This window comes from Etheostoma spectabile, chromosome 20 (genome assembly GCF_008692095.1).
Source record: "Etheostoma spectabile isolate EspeVRDwgs_2016 chromosome 20, UIUC_Espe_1.0, whole genome shotgun sequence".
NCBI lineage: Eukaryota > Metazoa > Chordata > Actinopteri > Perciformes > Percidae > Etheostoma > Etheostoma spectabile.
This window is the reverse complement of record NC_045752.1, coordinates 4121277-4133441: the sequence shown is the minus strand read 5'-3', so window position 1 is coordinate 4133441 and position 12165 is coordinate 4121277. Positions and strand designations below refer to the sequence as shown.

Below are 12165 nucleotides of genomic sequence, written 5' to 3'. Positions count from 1 at the left end.
CTTTAACACTGTTTATTCTGTTGATCGGGTAACCCCAAAACCAGCATTAAAACAATATACGCCACTATAAGGCAAACTAACAACCAATCAAACAACCTGTCAGCCAAACCAGCAATGTAGGCGGGCCGTCTCTGATTTAAGCCCAACCAGCTATGGAATGATTTAAAAAACAATAATGATAAAAAAAGCATCTGTCAGACATCTCCAGGACAACAGCAGTGTGTGTATGTGCGTGTGCGTGCTGATATGTACGCATGCTGGTTTTATGTTTATTTTTTATATTTTATTGTTTATGTGTAAATCTTCTGCAGTAGTAATCCTTTGGCTGCACATTGCAAATAAATTACAAGAAACTGCTTTTCCTTTCCTGAACACTGACAACAAATCAGTTATTTCCTCTATGGTGCGTAGTTTCTATTACCCCCATGAGGAATTCTAAGTAATGACAACAGCACTGCCGGAGCATTCACATGATACAAGCCTTCAGTGATCGCACCCCCACCCCTCCTCCACGGCGCAGTTGCTAACATGGAGGATTAAAAAACATCTTCAGAAGAGGTAATTATCTTGTAATTTGTATGTCCACATTGTCTCCGAAGCTGAACGTTCCTGTTTCACTTTCTTTTTTCAGCGGTGACATAAAATGCATCACTGAAGCTTCTGCGTGCAAATTACACCGAACTACACCATTTTGTAAACATGGCCGTGCTGAGAAATGCAGAGAGAGTTTTCTGGAGCTTTTAGTCTTAATTAGTTTTGTATCAACTCATTTGGCAAAGGCCTGAATGTAACGGACGTCCATTGATATCAAATAGTTGCGTACTTTAGTTTTAATTTTACATTAGATCAATCTCTGGGGAAATTAAACGTATCCCAGATACCTAGTTCTAAATTACTTCCTACTCGTCACTCTAGTTTGCACTTAGGTTTCTGTTTCTGTTTGTAGCCATTTCTTTAGCTCGTTCCTTGTTTTTGTTTTTGTTTATGTGATGAAAAGACCACCTATCATATCAACCTCAATCAGGTCAAACCATCTCTTCAATTATCTCTACAGATTTAGATGAAGGGATTTATTTTATTTAAAGAAATAGTTTGACATTTTAAGAAATACTGATACAATCCTTGCTGACAGTTTGAAGAGAAGATTGATACCACTTTCTTGTCTGTTTGATAATATGACGCTGTAGTCATTAGCTGGTGAGCTTAGCATAAGACTAGAAATGTGGAACATCTGTTGGTTGCCTAGCAACTTCACAATGATGATTCAACAATATTTCAATGAGATATATAGCCAGTTAATTGGTGAGCTTTAGAGCTAACAACCTTTTGGACAAAGCCGGGCTAGAAGTCTTTAGGCTAAGCTAAGCTAACTAGCTTCTGCCTTTAGCTTCATTTTGATCAGATAAATATGAGAGAGGTATCAATCAGCATTTTTCCCAAAATGTCTTGAAGGCTTTATGGAGTGGTGAAAATAAACTGCAGTTAATATAATGTAGTAGTCAGTCACAGATAGAGCTAAACAGAAAAATAAATTCTTTGTTAGCTTTGTGGGTTGTTTGGGGTTATTATTGGTCATCACATAAAAATGGCTTCCCACGCTTCAACCAAACGATTTTAGCTTGTGACAGAATCCTTATTTACTCTTCTCCAGAATGAGCACACCAGCATCTGACAGATGAAAATAGTGAGTGGAGAACCATACATGCTGCTCGGACTCATGACCTCTCCTCTCGTCAAACTCACCCTGACCTGGAATGTAGGGCTGCAGTAACATAACTATGTGACACTCTACACAGCACTGGAGGCACTGTGTGTTCTTACACATTGTGTCTTTCTCACAAATAAACACACACAAATGCACACACTCGTGTACCTCTATTTTCTCTTCTCTGCCTACTGCTCTGCCAAATCATACTTTTCAGCCACCAAACATTAGCACCCGGCACCCCCACACACACGCACACACACTCAGCTCTCTCTCTCTCTTTCTCTCTCTCTCTCTCTCTCTGGCCTTTCTGCAGCTCCTGCTCTTTCTGTACTTTGGGAACTGCCTGCCCTCTTTGTTCGGAACAAAGGGAAATAGAAGATGAAGCAGGGCTCTGTACCAAGAACCATCGCCTGCAGTACACAAGCAGTGATGTTAATTAGCAATTAAACCTTGATTAAGAAATAGTTTTCACATTTTCAAGAAAACGCTTATTTGCGTTCTTGTGGAGTTGGATGAGAAGATCCGTATCACTTGCACTAAACATGAGATTGGTATCAATCTCCTCTCAACAAGTAAGTGAAAAAGCGTATGTCCCAAAATGTCAAACTATTTCTTTAAAGACAAGTTGGTCATGGGCACCTAATTATAAGATATTTTCATTCTGTCCCAAAATTGCACCAAAATCAAGTTTTAAATGTCGTATAAAGAAAATAACACTTCTAGGTCTAAAGACACTACTAACTTACTTTTTAATGTGGGTATGTTTACAACATGTCTGTTTTTCAGACTGTGTGCACACGAAAAGGTGCTCACCTCTCAGCCCCAGAAGTCAGTGCAGCAGATGGCTTATATTGACCAAGTTATAAGAAAATGGGTTCAACTCTCCTGACAGTCCATTAGCAGCCATAAGTCTTGCCCAAATTACTCCACCCTGCTCTTTCACTTTACATTACTCTTGACAAAAGCATCGGCTAAATGCTCAAATGTGAACATGATGGCACGAAGCTTCCTTCTTTCAGCAATTAATCATCAAAAGCAGCTCTCAGTCCCCAGCCCCGCCGCTCCTTTAACCTTTGACCTGTGACAATCAAACCTAAAAATGAACAGCAAAAGAGTGTGTGCTATGTGCATAGTCCTAGTTGCCTGTCCCACCAAAACCAATACTTGAGAATAAAATGGCTGCTCTGGTTTTAGAGTATAGATCAGGAGGTTGGTTTTTGCCACAGGAATGAGGTCCGATGTTGATTCATCCTCTAACAGGATACAATCCTAAACCTAACTGGGCTTTTGTTTTTATCAGGTGTTTGTATTTGTATCTGTGATTAAAACCATCCTCTGCTATCACAAGCCTCTAAAAACCTGAATAACAAAAAAAGAAGATGGAATGAAGACAGACATGACGGTGACTGACAGAACAGAATAAGTAGTACTAAAAAAAAAATCCAACATCCACAGAAAGGAATTCTGTGTTAAGATTTTGCATCTTACAAACACTGTACAGGGTAATACTCAACTGACCAGGTTCCATGGACTCTATAGAAAGAAGAAACTCGAAAATAAACTCAAAACAGCTACTCTTCAACTTATCACTTCTGCACGTCTGAAAGAAAGTTTATACACTTAGTTTGTTTCTCTTGACTTCGTTTTTTTCCTCACTTTATCTTGAGCTTTTACAATCAAGTTTGGTTTGTCAGAGAGGAGGAGCATTGTGGAGGAGAGGAGGACAGTGGAAACTCGGAGACGGGACCAATCCAGTCCCTGACCAGATTGAGCTCAAACTGGGAGACTGGAAACTTTAAAGACTGGTAAAGCCAGGTCATATTAATCATAATCGGATTTAAAGCCATAATTAGTATGCATTGAAACAAGAGGTATCCCTCTTCTCTACTGTAGAGGCACACAAAACAAACACCTCAATTTTTGCATTATCCAATGCAATATATCTCTTCACTTAACCTTATGCAAACTGCCAATTGAAAAGAGTCAAACATAAGAGGAGAAGGTAGAAAATGGAAAGCTTGATTTCTACTTTCAGCTTCACTTTTACTTTTTAAGACGGGGTTTACTCCTCCAGCCTTGCAGTCCTTGCAGACTGATTCTAAGGTATGGTCAGTCTGTGACCTGGCCCTCTCTCAGGCTAAAGCACAGGGAGGTTTGATGTACAGTAGAACCCTTTGTTTAAGATTCTAGCAGGTATCTGGTTAGGTATCACCCCTGGCTTACAACCAGATCCCCTGTTGTTTCATTAATACTAGCATTTAACGTCAGACAGGAAGAAAAAACGGCTCAGCCAGGGGCAACACATATGTCAAACCAAAACAATAATAAAAAAGTAAAATATTATCTAATCTGTTAAGTAATGCTTCAACAAAATATCAAAACGTACATTGAGTTCACGAACAAGTATTTCTTAAGAAAAATGCAGTAAACGTCCAGGGTTAATAGCTTGAGTTCTGTGTAGAGCAGTTCACAATGTTCCCGTCGTAGGTGCAGATCTGAGGTCAGCTTAGACATCGATTTCAACCAACAGCAGCCATAATAAACTGCAGTGGAATCGGTGACAGCAGATCAGCATCTAGAGACGACTTTCTGTACAGGTTGGCACAGCTGGAGGTTTGGCCAAAAGGCTGCAGTGAGGCCACAGGCAGAGAAGGTCTGTTGATACAGGTTTGGGTGGGAACATGCTAGCCTGATAAAGGCAAAGGCTTTAGCCACTCGCTCCAAAATAAGCTGCTATAATTACGCACATGGCAGGTTTGTGGGAAAATCTCTCAAACCTTTTTAAAACTTTCACAAAAAAAAAGCTTTTATTGAGCTTTTAATGGGAAACCAGGTTGTGTTTGGCATGGTCGGCAAGAGCGCCTACCAACCATTTCTGTTGCCTACATGCAACCTCCCACTCCTTGCCTATGGCACTGCTGTCCATCCTTTACCCAACCTCTCATTTCATGACAAAACAAGGAACAAATATCCTGGTTTCCTACTGATTATTAATGTCCAAATCTCTTTTTTCAAGTTAAGCTGACACTTGTAGTTAATTTACCAGCATATATGAATATTACCAAAAGCACCTCAGTGATATACTGATCTCAGCCACCGAGAGAACAAGATACCTGCCCTCTAGCTGCGGCTCCAGGGTATGGCGCTTTTCCAGAGTGGCTATTTGGGGAGTGTGTGTGTATGCTAGATGCGTTAGAAGTGTGTGTTTGCATGTGATGTGTGTGTCTGGGGATCAATTGAAGTACTGAATGTGTGCAATGATGTTTGTGTGTATGTGCATGAGCATATATGTGTGTGTGTGTGTGTGTGTGTGTGTAGTGTGTGATGGCAGGAGGAGCGTAGCGCGGCTATAGGATGATGCAGGGCTTCTTGTCCTTGAAAGGGTTTTCGGAGGTGGGAACCCCAACCAGCAGAGGGTCGCTACGAGCGTGCTGCTCACAATAACTCATCAGGTCTGCTGCTGCTTTAGACACCTGTCAGGAGAACGGGGGAGGTGAGGGAAGGCGAGAGAGAAGAAGAAGGTAGAGGATTTAAACAAGTGGAGAGAAATTTGACAAGTAGAGGAGAAGAGAAAAAGATAATGGTGGATAAGAAAAGGGAGTTGTGAGGGACGTATATAAGAGAGGAAGCAGGAGGAGCAAGAGGAAGGTATCGCACATGATCACGATCACACGTACAACAAACACGGCAGTAGAGTATCGTCCTACCTTAATGCGTTCAATCCCTGCCTCGATCCTCAGCTGTTCCACCAGTTTCCTGGCCTGGGCGATATTATTAGTGGTAGACATACTGATCCATCAGAATACACCAACTCAGGAGAAAACTGAATGAGAGGGAGAGAGTAAAAAATGTTTGCTATGCAGATAATGATGGATGATCTCATCAAATATGCTAGCCCGCCTCGTGTCGATATGCAGCAAGGGCAAGGTGCCTCCCGGCAACTAAAATCTGACTCAGGAACATAGTTTTGCATGAGCATGACATACTTTCAAAACTGTTTTGACTTGTGTCTTGTGTGTTACCAGGACAAGACTATCCTGGTGACATTAAGGTGAAATGAGGTCTGGCTTGGAAATTTACATTTAAACTTTAGCAAAGCAATTATATTGTGTGTACATATATACCTTATTTTATGACATATGAAAGGTAAATTTGTTGTAGTTGGTCAACCTGTTGATTGTTGATAGTGATGGTGTAATTACATGCAAATACAACATTTAGTGTGTTTACGGTAAATACAGTTTTGATGATTTCATTTTATGCCACTTTTACTTCTTCTGCATTACGTTTTAGAGGGAAATAGTTTACTATTTACTCAACTTCATTTACCTGACAGTTACTTTGCAGATCAAACTATAGAATAAAGTATTTTAATTTAACTTGACCAACTACTGTACCACATTAAAATGCTGCTTAGATATTAACGCATGGGTCTTAATCATCCAATAATATAATGTATAATAATATACTCTAAGAAGGGCCATTTTCTGTATAATGAATACTTAAGAGTTTTTTGCTACTTTAATTTAGTTATTAGTATTTTGTTGATGACACTGCTGCTGGACCTTTATTTGTCATGGAATATGTTTTACATTGTGGTACTGGTACTTCTACTTCTTCCACCAGTGTGGAGTATACACCAGGGTATTCTGTATGATGTATATGAACATATGCATACTGTATATGAACACTGCTTATTTACTATTATATACTGATTTATGAGCTGAATCACCCTTAAAGTCCTCAATAGCTTCACTTCGTTGCAGGGTTGCAGCACCACTGTGAGGTGACTACTTGGTGGTGCAACATTATTGAAAATAAATGGAAATATGAATATGTTTCTTGATCAAAATACAGTTTATGGAGGTGATATGCACAGTATAATGAGGCTAGAACTTGATTTACTAACTTAAGAAATATTTTTTAGATTAATAGATCTATGTTTGTCATCCATGCTAAATATTCTTCAAGCTTTTAGCATAGCAGAGGTAATGGAGGATCACCTGACTGATGGTAGGCAGACCGGACTCTCTCTGAACACAAACGGGACTGGATGGAGATCTGACCGGTGCAGGGACGGACGGAAAAACAGTTGCCAAGTCAAAACGACAGAGTTGGTCTGCAGCTGAGCTCACATTGGCTTGACTCTGTAAAAAAGAAAGCAGGTGAGATGGCTAATGCTTACACAGATTACAGACAGGCAGATAGGCTAAATTAATTATTTTTTCCATTTGCAGTTTTGTGTACCAGGGCTTCTAAAAATGTTTCATGTCAAAAATTCCAAACTGCATTTAATATTTTGTTCCATGGATCCATATGGGGAGATTTTTTGTTCTTTTAGTAATTAGTATGACAGGGAAATCTGCATTTAAACAGCCACTCCTATGCAACTGTGAATCTGGATAACTGCTGACTTCTATTAGAAAAATCTCAAACTATCCCACATTTTGTTTTGAAGAGAGTTCAAGTTGTCATGTTTCAATTAGAATTTGCTTCAATGCCAAACTGTCATAATCAGCCTCATCATTTACAATACAACATCTGTCATCCCAACCAGTAATACAACTTCATTGATCAGACGGTAGGACATTCCTGCATTGTTGATCCAAAAAAAAAGAGTTATTTCATACCTGTGGTGTCAAAGATTAATTTAAAAAACCTCCATTTTCTTTCCTATACACATTTTTAGCACAGAGTGTAGACGTGTCCCCATTAGTGCATATTAGAGTAATGTGTCACGTGCCTACATGTGTCATTAGAGACACATGTAGGCACAGGCTACGTTCTTGTGTGGAAAGCAACTTTTATTAAGCAACTGTAGGAAGGCATTCAGAAATGTCAACAGATGAGGGGCAACAAGCACACATTATTAATCTGTTCAATTCAAAATGTTAACTGAGTTAACCTTTCCTGATTGTTTCGTTTCCAACCGTGGTCAGAAAACCAGTGGAGGCTCGTTACCTCCAAGGCTGACGTTATAAAATGAATAACGTTTCTGGTGAGCAAATTAATGAACTTGACTTTCAGTCGGGGGTTTATTTCGGACACCGCACACACTGTGTAGGCTACAAACCTTGAACTTAGTCCACCAACTCTGCTACGGTCGCATCTACAGCTCGCCTGTTTCCCCTTTTCTCTCTTCTGCCCACTTTCCACATACACACAGACCCACACGCACCGAGCCCGCTTAAAGGAGCCGCAGCACCGTTTTACAACAAATTCCTAATCGCGCTGATGTGACCGAGCCCGACCCGAACCGGACCATCATTTCTAAATATCTGTCCGAACCAGGCCCCGCCCGTCGGGTACCGTCCCGATTCGACTGGCTCGGATCGGGTATCCATGCCTAAGTGCATATGATCAAAACGTACAGGTACCTCGCTCCTCACGCACACCACTGTGAGTGTGTTACGACTGTGTCTCTTTGTCTGCTGCCCTCTCTCCTGCTTTAATTACTCCTACCATGGAGTAGCTCAGAGATTCATGTCTGTAATTAGGGCTTTTGTCTCTCTGTGTGTGTGTGTGTGTGTGTGTGTGTGTGTGTGTGTGTGTGAGGAGAGAGAGAGAGAGAGAGAGATAGAGAGACAGAAAGAGAGAAGTGGGACGGAGTGAATAGATTTATATTGACACCTATTGCACTCTTCTCTCTCTCTCTCTCTCTCTCTCTCTCTCTCTCTCTCTCTCTCTCCTCTCTCTTTCTGACTCTGCACACACATTTGTAGTATTGTTATAGGACCTACTTCTAAGGACATTTATTAAGTGTCTCCAAACCAAACCTAATTTACAAATCCTGATCCTAATCATAACCCTGAGTCCAAATCCTACTCCCAACTAGACCCTTAATTAGAAGAACCCCCCCCCCCTTCCTTCCCTTTACTGCATATTTGCTCTCTCTCACACACACGCAAACTTGTTTTTGACAGCATTGAAATTGCTTCCTTAATTCCCTGGAGATAAGGGGTGGGCGTGTCGATACTATTATCTTGATTTGAGCATCAATACCAGCGTCGATATACTCATTGCCAAAAAGACAACGTTAGTGACACGTTAGATCACGTTCTGGAAACATGACCACTTGTTAGTTCAGAGAATTAACACACAATTAACTTTTTTTTAAACAATTAATAACAGAGTAGAGTAAAAGGAAATGCCTAATGTGGGTTAAATTAGTGGTACCAAACATTTATTTATGAGTAACCTACAAATGCATTTCCCTCATACATTTTAGCACATGGCACTCTCCTAAAAAAGATGCTTGTAAATGTAAAAAGAACGTATAGGTATCTAGCTGCCTTTGTATTGCTTGATATCGTATTAGAATCCATTTTTTGAGGTTTTTTTTTGTATCACCCACACTGGGAATTTACCTTAATACTAGTCTACAGTCCGCTACATGCTTAAACCCAACTCTGACTTAAATGTAAACCTCGACTGTAACAGTTCACCACATGAGGCCCTGATCTTTTTCCCTATAGGAGTTGAGTGTAGCAGATGTGTTTAACACAATTGTAAACACACACAGACGCACAACCTTTCCATCACAACATATCTTCTCAAATCACTGTCAGGGTTTGAGGAGTGTTCCAGTGACAGCCAACAGAAGAATATAGATATGGATATGAACAACAGCAACTCACACAGATAATAAACCTAGTACACACTAGCCTGTGGTGACAGCATTTTTAACCACTTGGTTTGAAAGCTGTTTATCAAACAAAGTAAAAGTACCTTTCACAAGTCTGCTTTCTGGTTTTGGAAGTGGACTTCCAATTACAAATAATGGGGCTGTTCAGAAATGTATGTTTCCATATTTTCTCAAATGCATAAGCAACAAACTGGCAACTCGCAGAAATATACAGCCTAAATCACTTTTTTCACACTTCAGTGATGTTTTAAACCAAGTGCCTTGATTCCTTCAGCCTGTTGATTTTCTAAACTTTCTGCTATGGCGCATTCCGTGCTGAGAGCAGGAAGCTGCACACTCAACCAGCATCGCTGCCCCTCCGCATTAAAATCTCTCTTCTCCTACGCCCCCAAATAGAAAACATGTTCTTGTAAAGCCGATGCACAGATGCAAACATGTAGGCGCTGTATGATGGTCAGTTGACTTGGACAGGACCAAACACACCACCAGAGCTGGACAGGCCCCGGTCAGCCAGCCAGCTACACAGCCGCTCTCAAGACGCGCAAAAATGCATCAATCCTTATTGATCCTAGCGGCTCCTGGGCGCTGATCGGGCCTGCAGTACGGAGCCATGTCCTCCGCTATAGGCCCCTGCTTGCTTCTCTGCCGTGTGAAAACACAATGCGGGCATTTTGATGGATAGAACAGCATGTCCTATCTCTCCAATGGCTATCCACACGCACACACACACGCATACGCACAGTACGCGCAAGCACAGCAGACCTTGTGCACATATCTGAGCCAGAGATATTTTCCCAAGTGAAGACCAGACTGGAGCGCCTCAGGTCTGCAAATAGGCCCTAGTCGTTAGCCGTGGGAGCAGGGTGGTGACACGTTTTGAGGGAGGCAGGCTCCTGCAGCCAATATAAACCCATCCAACAGCAATGGGCACAAGACTGGAGCGCATGCCTTTATGTTCCGCTATTATGCAAATTGCTCGGCACACACGGCCTACTTCAGCATATAAAATCCAGAGGTTTTGGAACCAGTGTCTTGTGCGTCCTCAGAGTCCAGGCGAGCTGTAGGAAATCTTCCACTGACCCTGTCCCCGGTCCTCCCCACCCTCTCTGCCGGCAAAGGGCTGGGGAAAACCGGATTCGTGATACTGATGAAGCCCCTCTCCGCTGCAGCCGCCCTCGGTGACAAGAACCGGGGTTGCAGAGGCGCAAAGACGTTACAATTATTATACACAGGGAGAAAAATACCCAAATATCTCCAAACTCACCTCCGAATGCGCTGTATTGGTGATTTAAAGGGCCAGATCCGCTGGTTTCTCACCCTCTCTGCTCGTTCACTCCCCGTCTTCGCCGAGCCAAACGCCTCCCCCTTCGCTACCAGTGTCTGTCCACTCCTCTATACCCCCTCCCTTCTCTTCCTCCCTCCCTCTCTCCGTCTCTCTCCCTTCATCCGATCCGGTGACAGCACCTTTAACCCAGGGGCTCCCACACAAACATTCACAAATACAGTGTCTGCTAAAAAAGATGAGATTGAATGGATAGGCTTTATTTTCAATTGATGTAGGCTATTTGAAGTCATTTATTTAGTTGGGGGACCCTGGTGCCCCATCAAGACCCGCAAACACTTTTGCAGCCCCAATATTTTGGGATGGTTGATTTGACGTGTAGATTGACACTTGCATGAATTAAAGCGCCATTCAAAATGATTTTAGAAAATGTCTTCCTCTGCTTTCAGTGTAGGCTGTGCCTTTATTTGACAATAAAGTAAAGATCTAAGAAGAGTAAGATCTTGCTGGAACACCTCGAAACCTCTTCTTTTTTTTGGATCCCTGATCCGTCGTGACACTTTTAATGGCTTCTTCCCACCACCATATATAATTCATCTCTGGTTTTTTATTATCTACTGTAGGCTAAATGACCAGGCAAATCAACAAATAGGTTTCAACAAAATGCCTGAAATGAACTAAAAATACCTTTGATGACCCTTGTCCAAAAATGCTGTATCATCTTTTGAGTGGCCCATGAATTTGTATACATATTCAGATTTTGGTTATGTCGACTATTTCAAATGTCTCCAAGATATTGCTTGTCATATTATTCTGAATATAATATGTGATCATACCATAAATGCACCTGCGTTTCTCTTTATAACCCACTTCTTCTTGCAGGATTTGGGGAAACTAAAGTGATTTATTTCACTTTGTTTTCCTTTATCACTACAGTTAATGAAGATAAAGACTGTAGTGCATTGTACTTGTAGCCAATTCTCCACATTCAATGTAATTTTGGGACTGGCAAGCGCTTAAATTGAGTAGGCCTACACTGGCCTGCCCTTTTTTCTGCTGCAAGGTCTCTATAAAATAATCCATACTTCACAACTCTGCACCCTAGCCCAGCTCCCTACTTACCCAACCTGCAATCCACCCCTTCCTTGAAGCCTGTGTCCCATGTCGATCCATATCCCACGCAGTCAAAATGACTCTTCTTCCCATGACGCCACTGCGCGTTGCTGCCACACGGCGGCGCCATTGACCCTGCCGTAGTTCCATCTACTTCGAGGAGGTGTGGGCCGCTCCTGTAATTCCTGACAGGCCCACGCATCCTCCGTTTCCACCGAGCAGTAGTCCACTCCTCCACACGGAGCTAAAAGTGCTGCATCTGCTGCATGACTATTGGCTGAATGTGGACGGGTGGCTCTGTGGTGAAGGGGGGGACCAAAGGTCTGATGAGTAGGATGGGGCCATAAAACCATGGTGATGCTGACAGAGGCGGGAGTGTAGATAGCCTGAATGAAATGATACTGCTTTGGTAAACAC

The 12165-nt window shown here is 41.8% G+C and overlaps 1 protein-coding gene across 3 annotated transcripts; it reads right to left on the bottom strand.

The window, feature by feature from the left end:
- Positions 1–985: 985 nt before the first annotated feature.
- Positions 986–10747, bottom strand: gng7 (guanine nucleotide binding protein (G protein), gamma 7). 3 transcript variants are annotated; one of them, XM_032500259.1, is made up of 4 exons: positions 10618–10747; positions 6712–6855; positions 5416–5531; positions 986–5181 (listed from the first exon to the last, which is right to left on the bottom strand). In XM_032500259.1, the coding sequence occupies exons 3-4, from the start codon at positions 5494–5496 to the stop codon at positions 5056–5058; spliced, it is 207 nt and encodes a 68-aa protein (XP_032356150.1). In that variant the 5' UTR covers positions 5497–5531; positions 6712–6855; positions 10618–10747; the 3' UTR covers positions 986–5055. The 3 variants fall into 3 exon arrangements, with proteins under 3 accessions (XP_032356150.1, XP_032356152.1, XP_032356151.1); XM_032500261.1 differs by lacking the exon at positions 10618–10747 and adding an exon at positions 10434–10605; XM_032500260.1 differs by lacking the exon at positions 10618–10747 and adding an exon at positions 10116–10357.
- Between the last annotated feature and the right edge of the window lie 1418 nt (positions 10748–12165).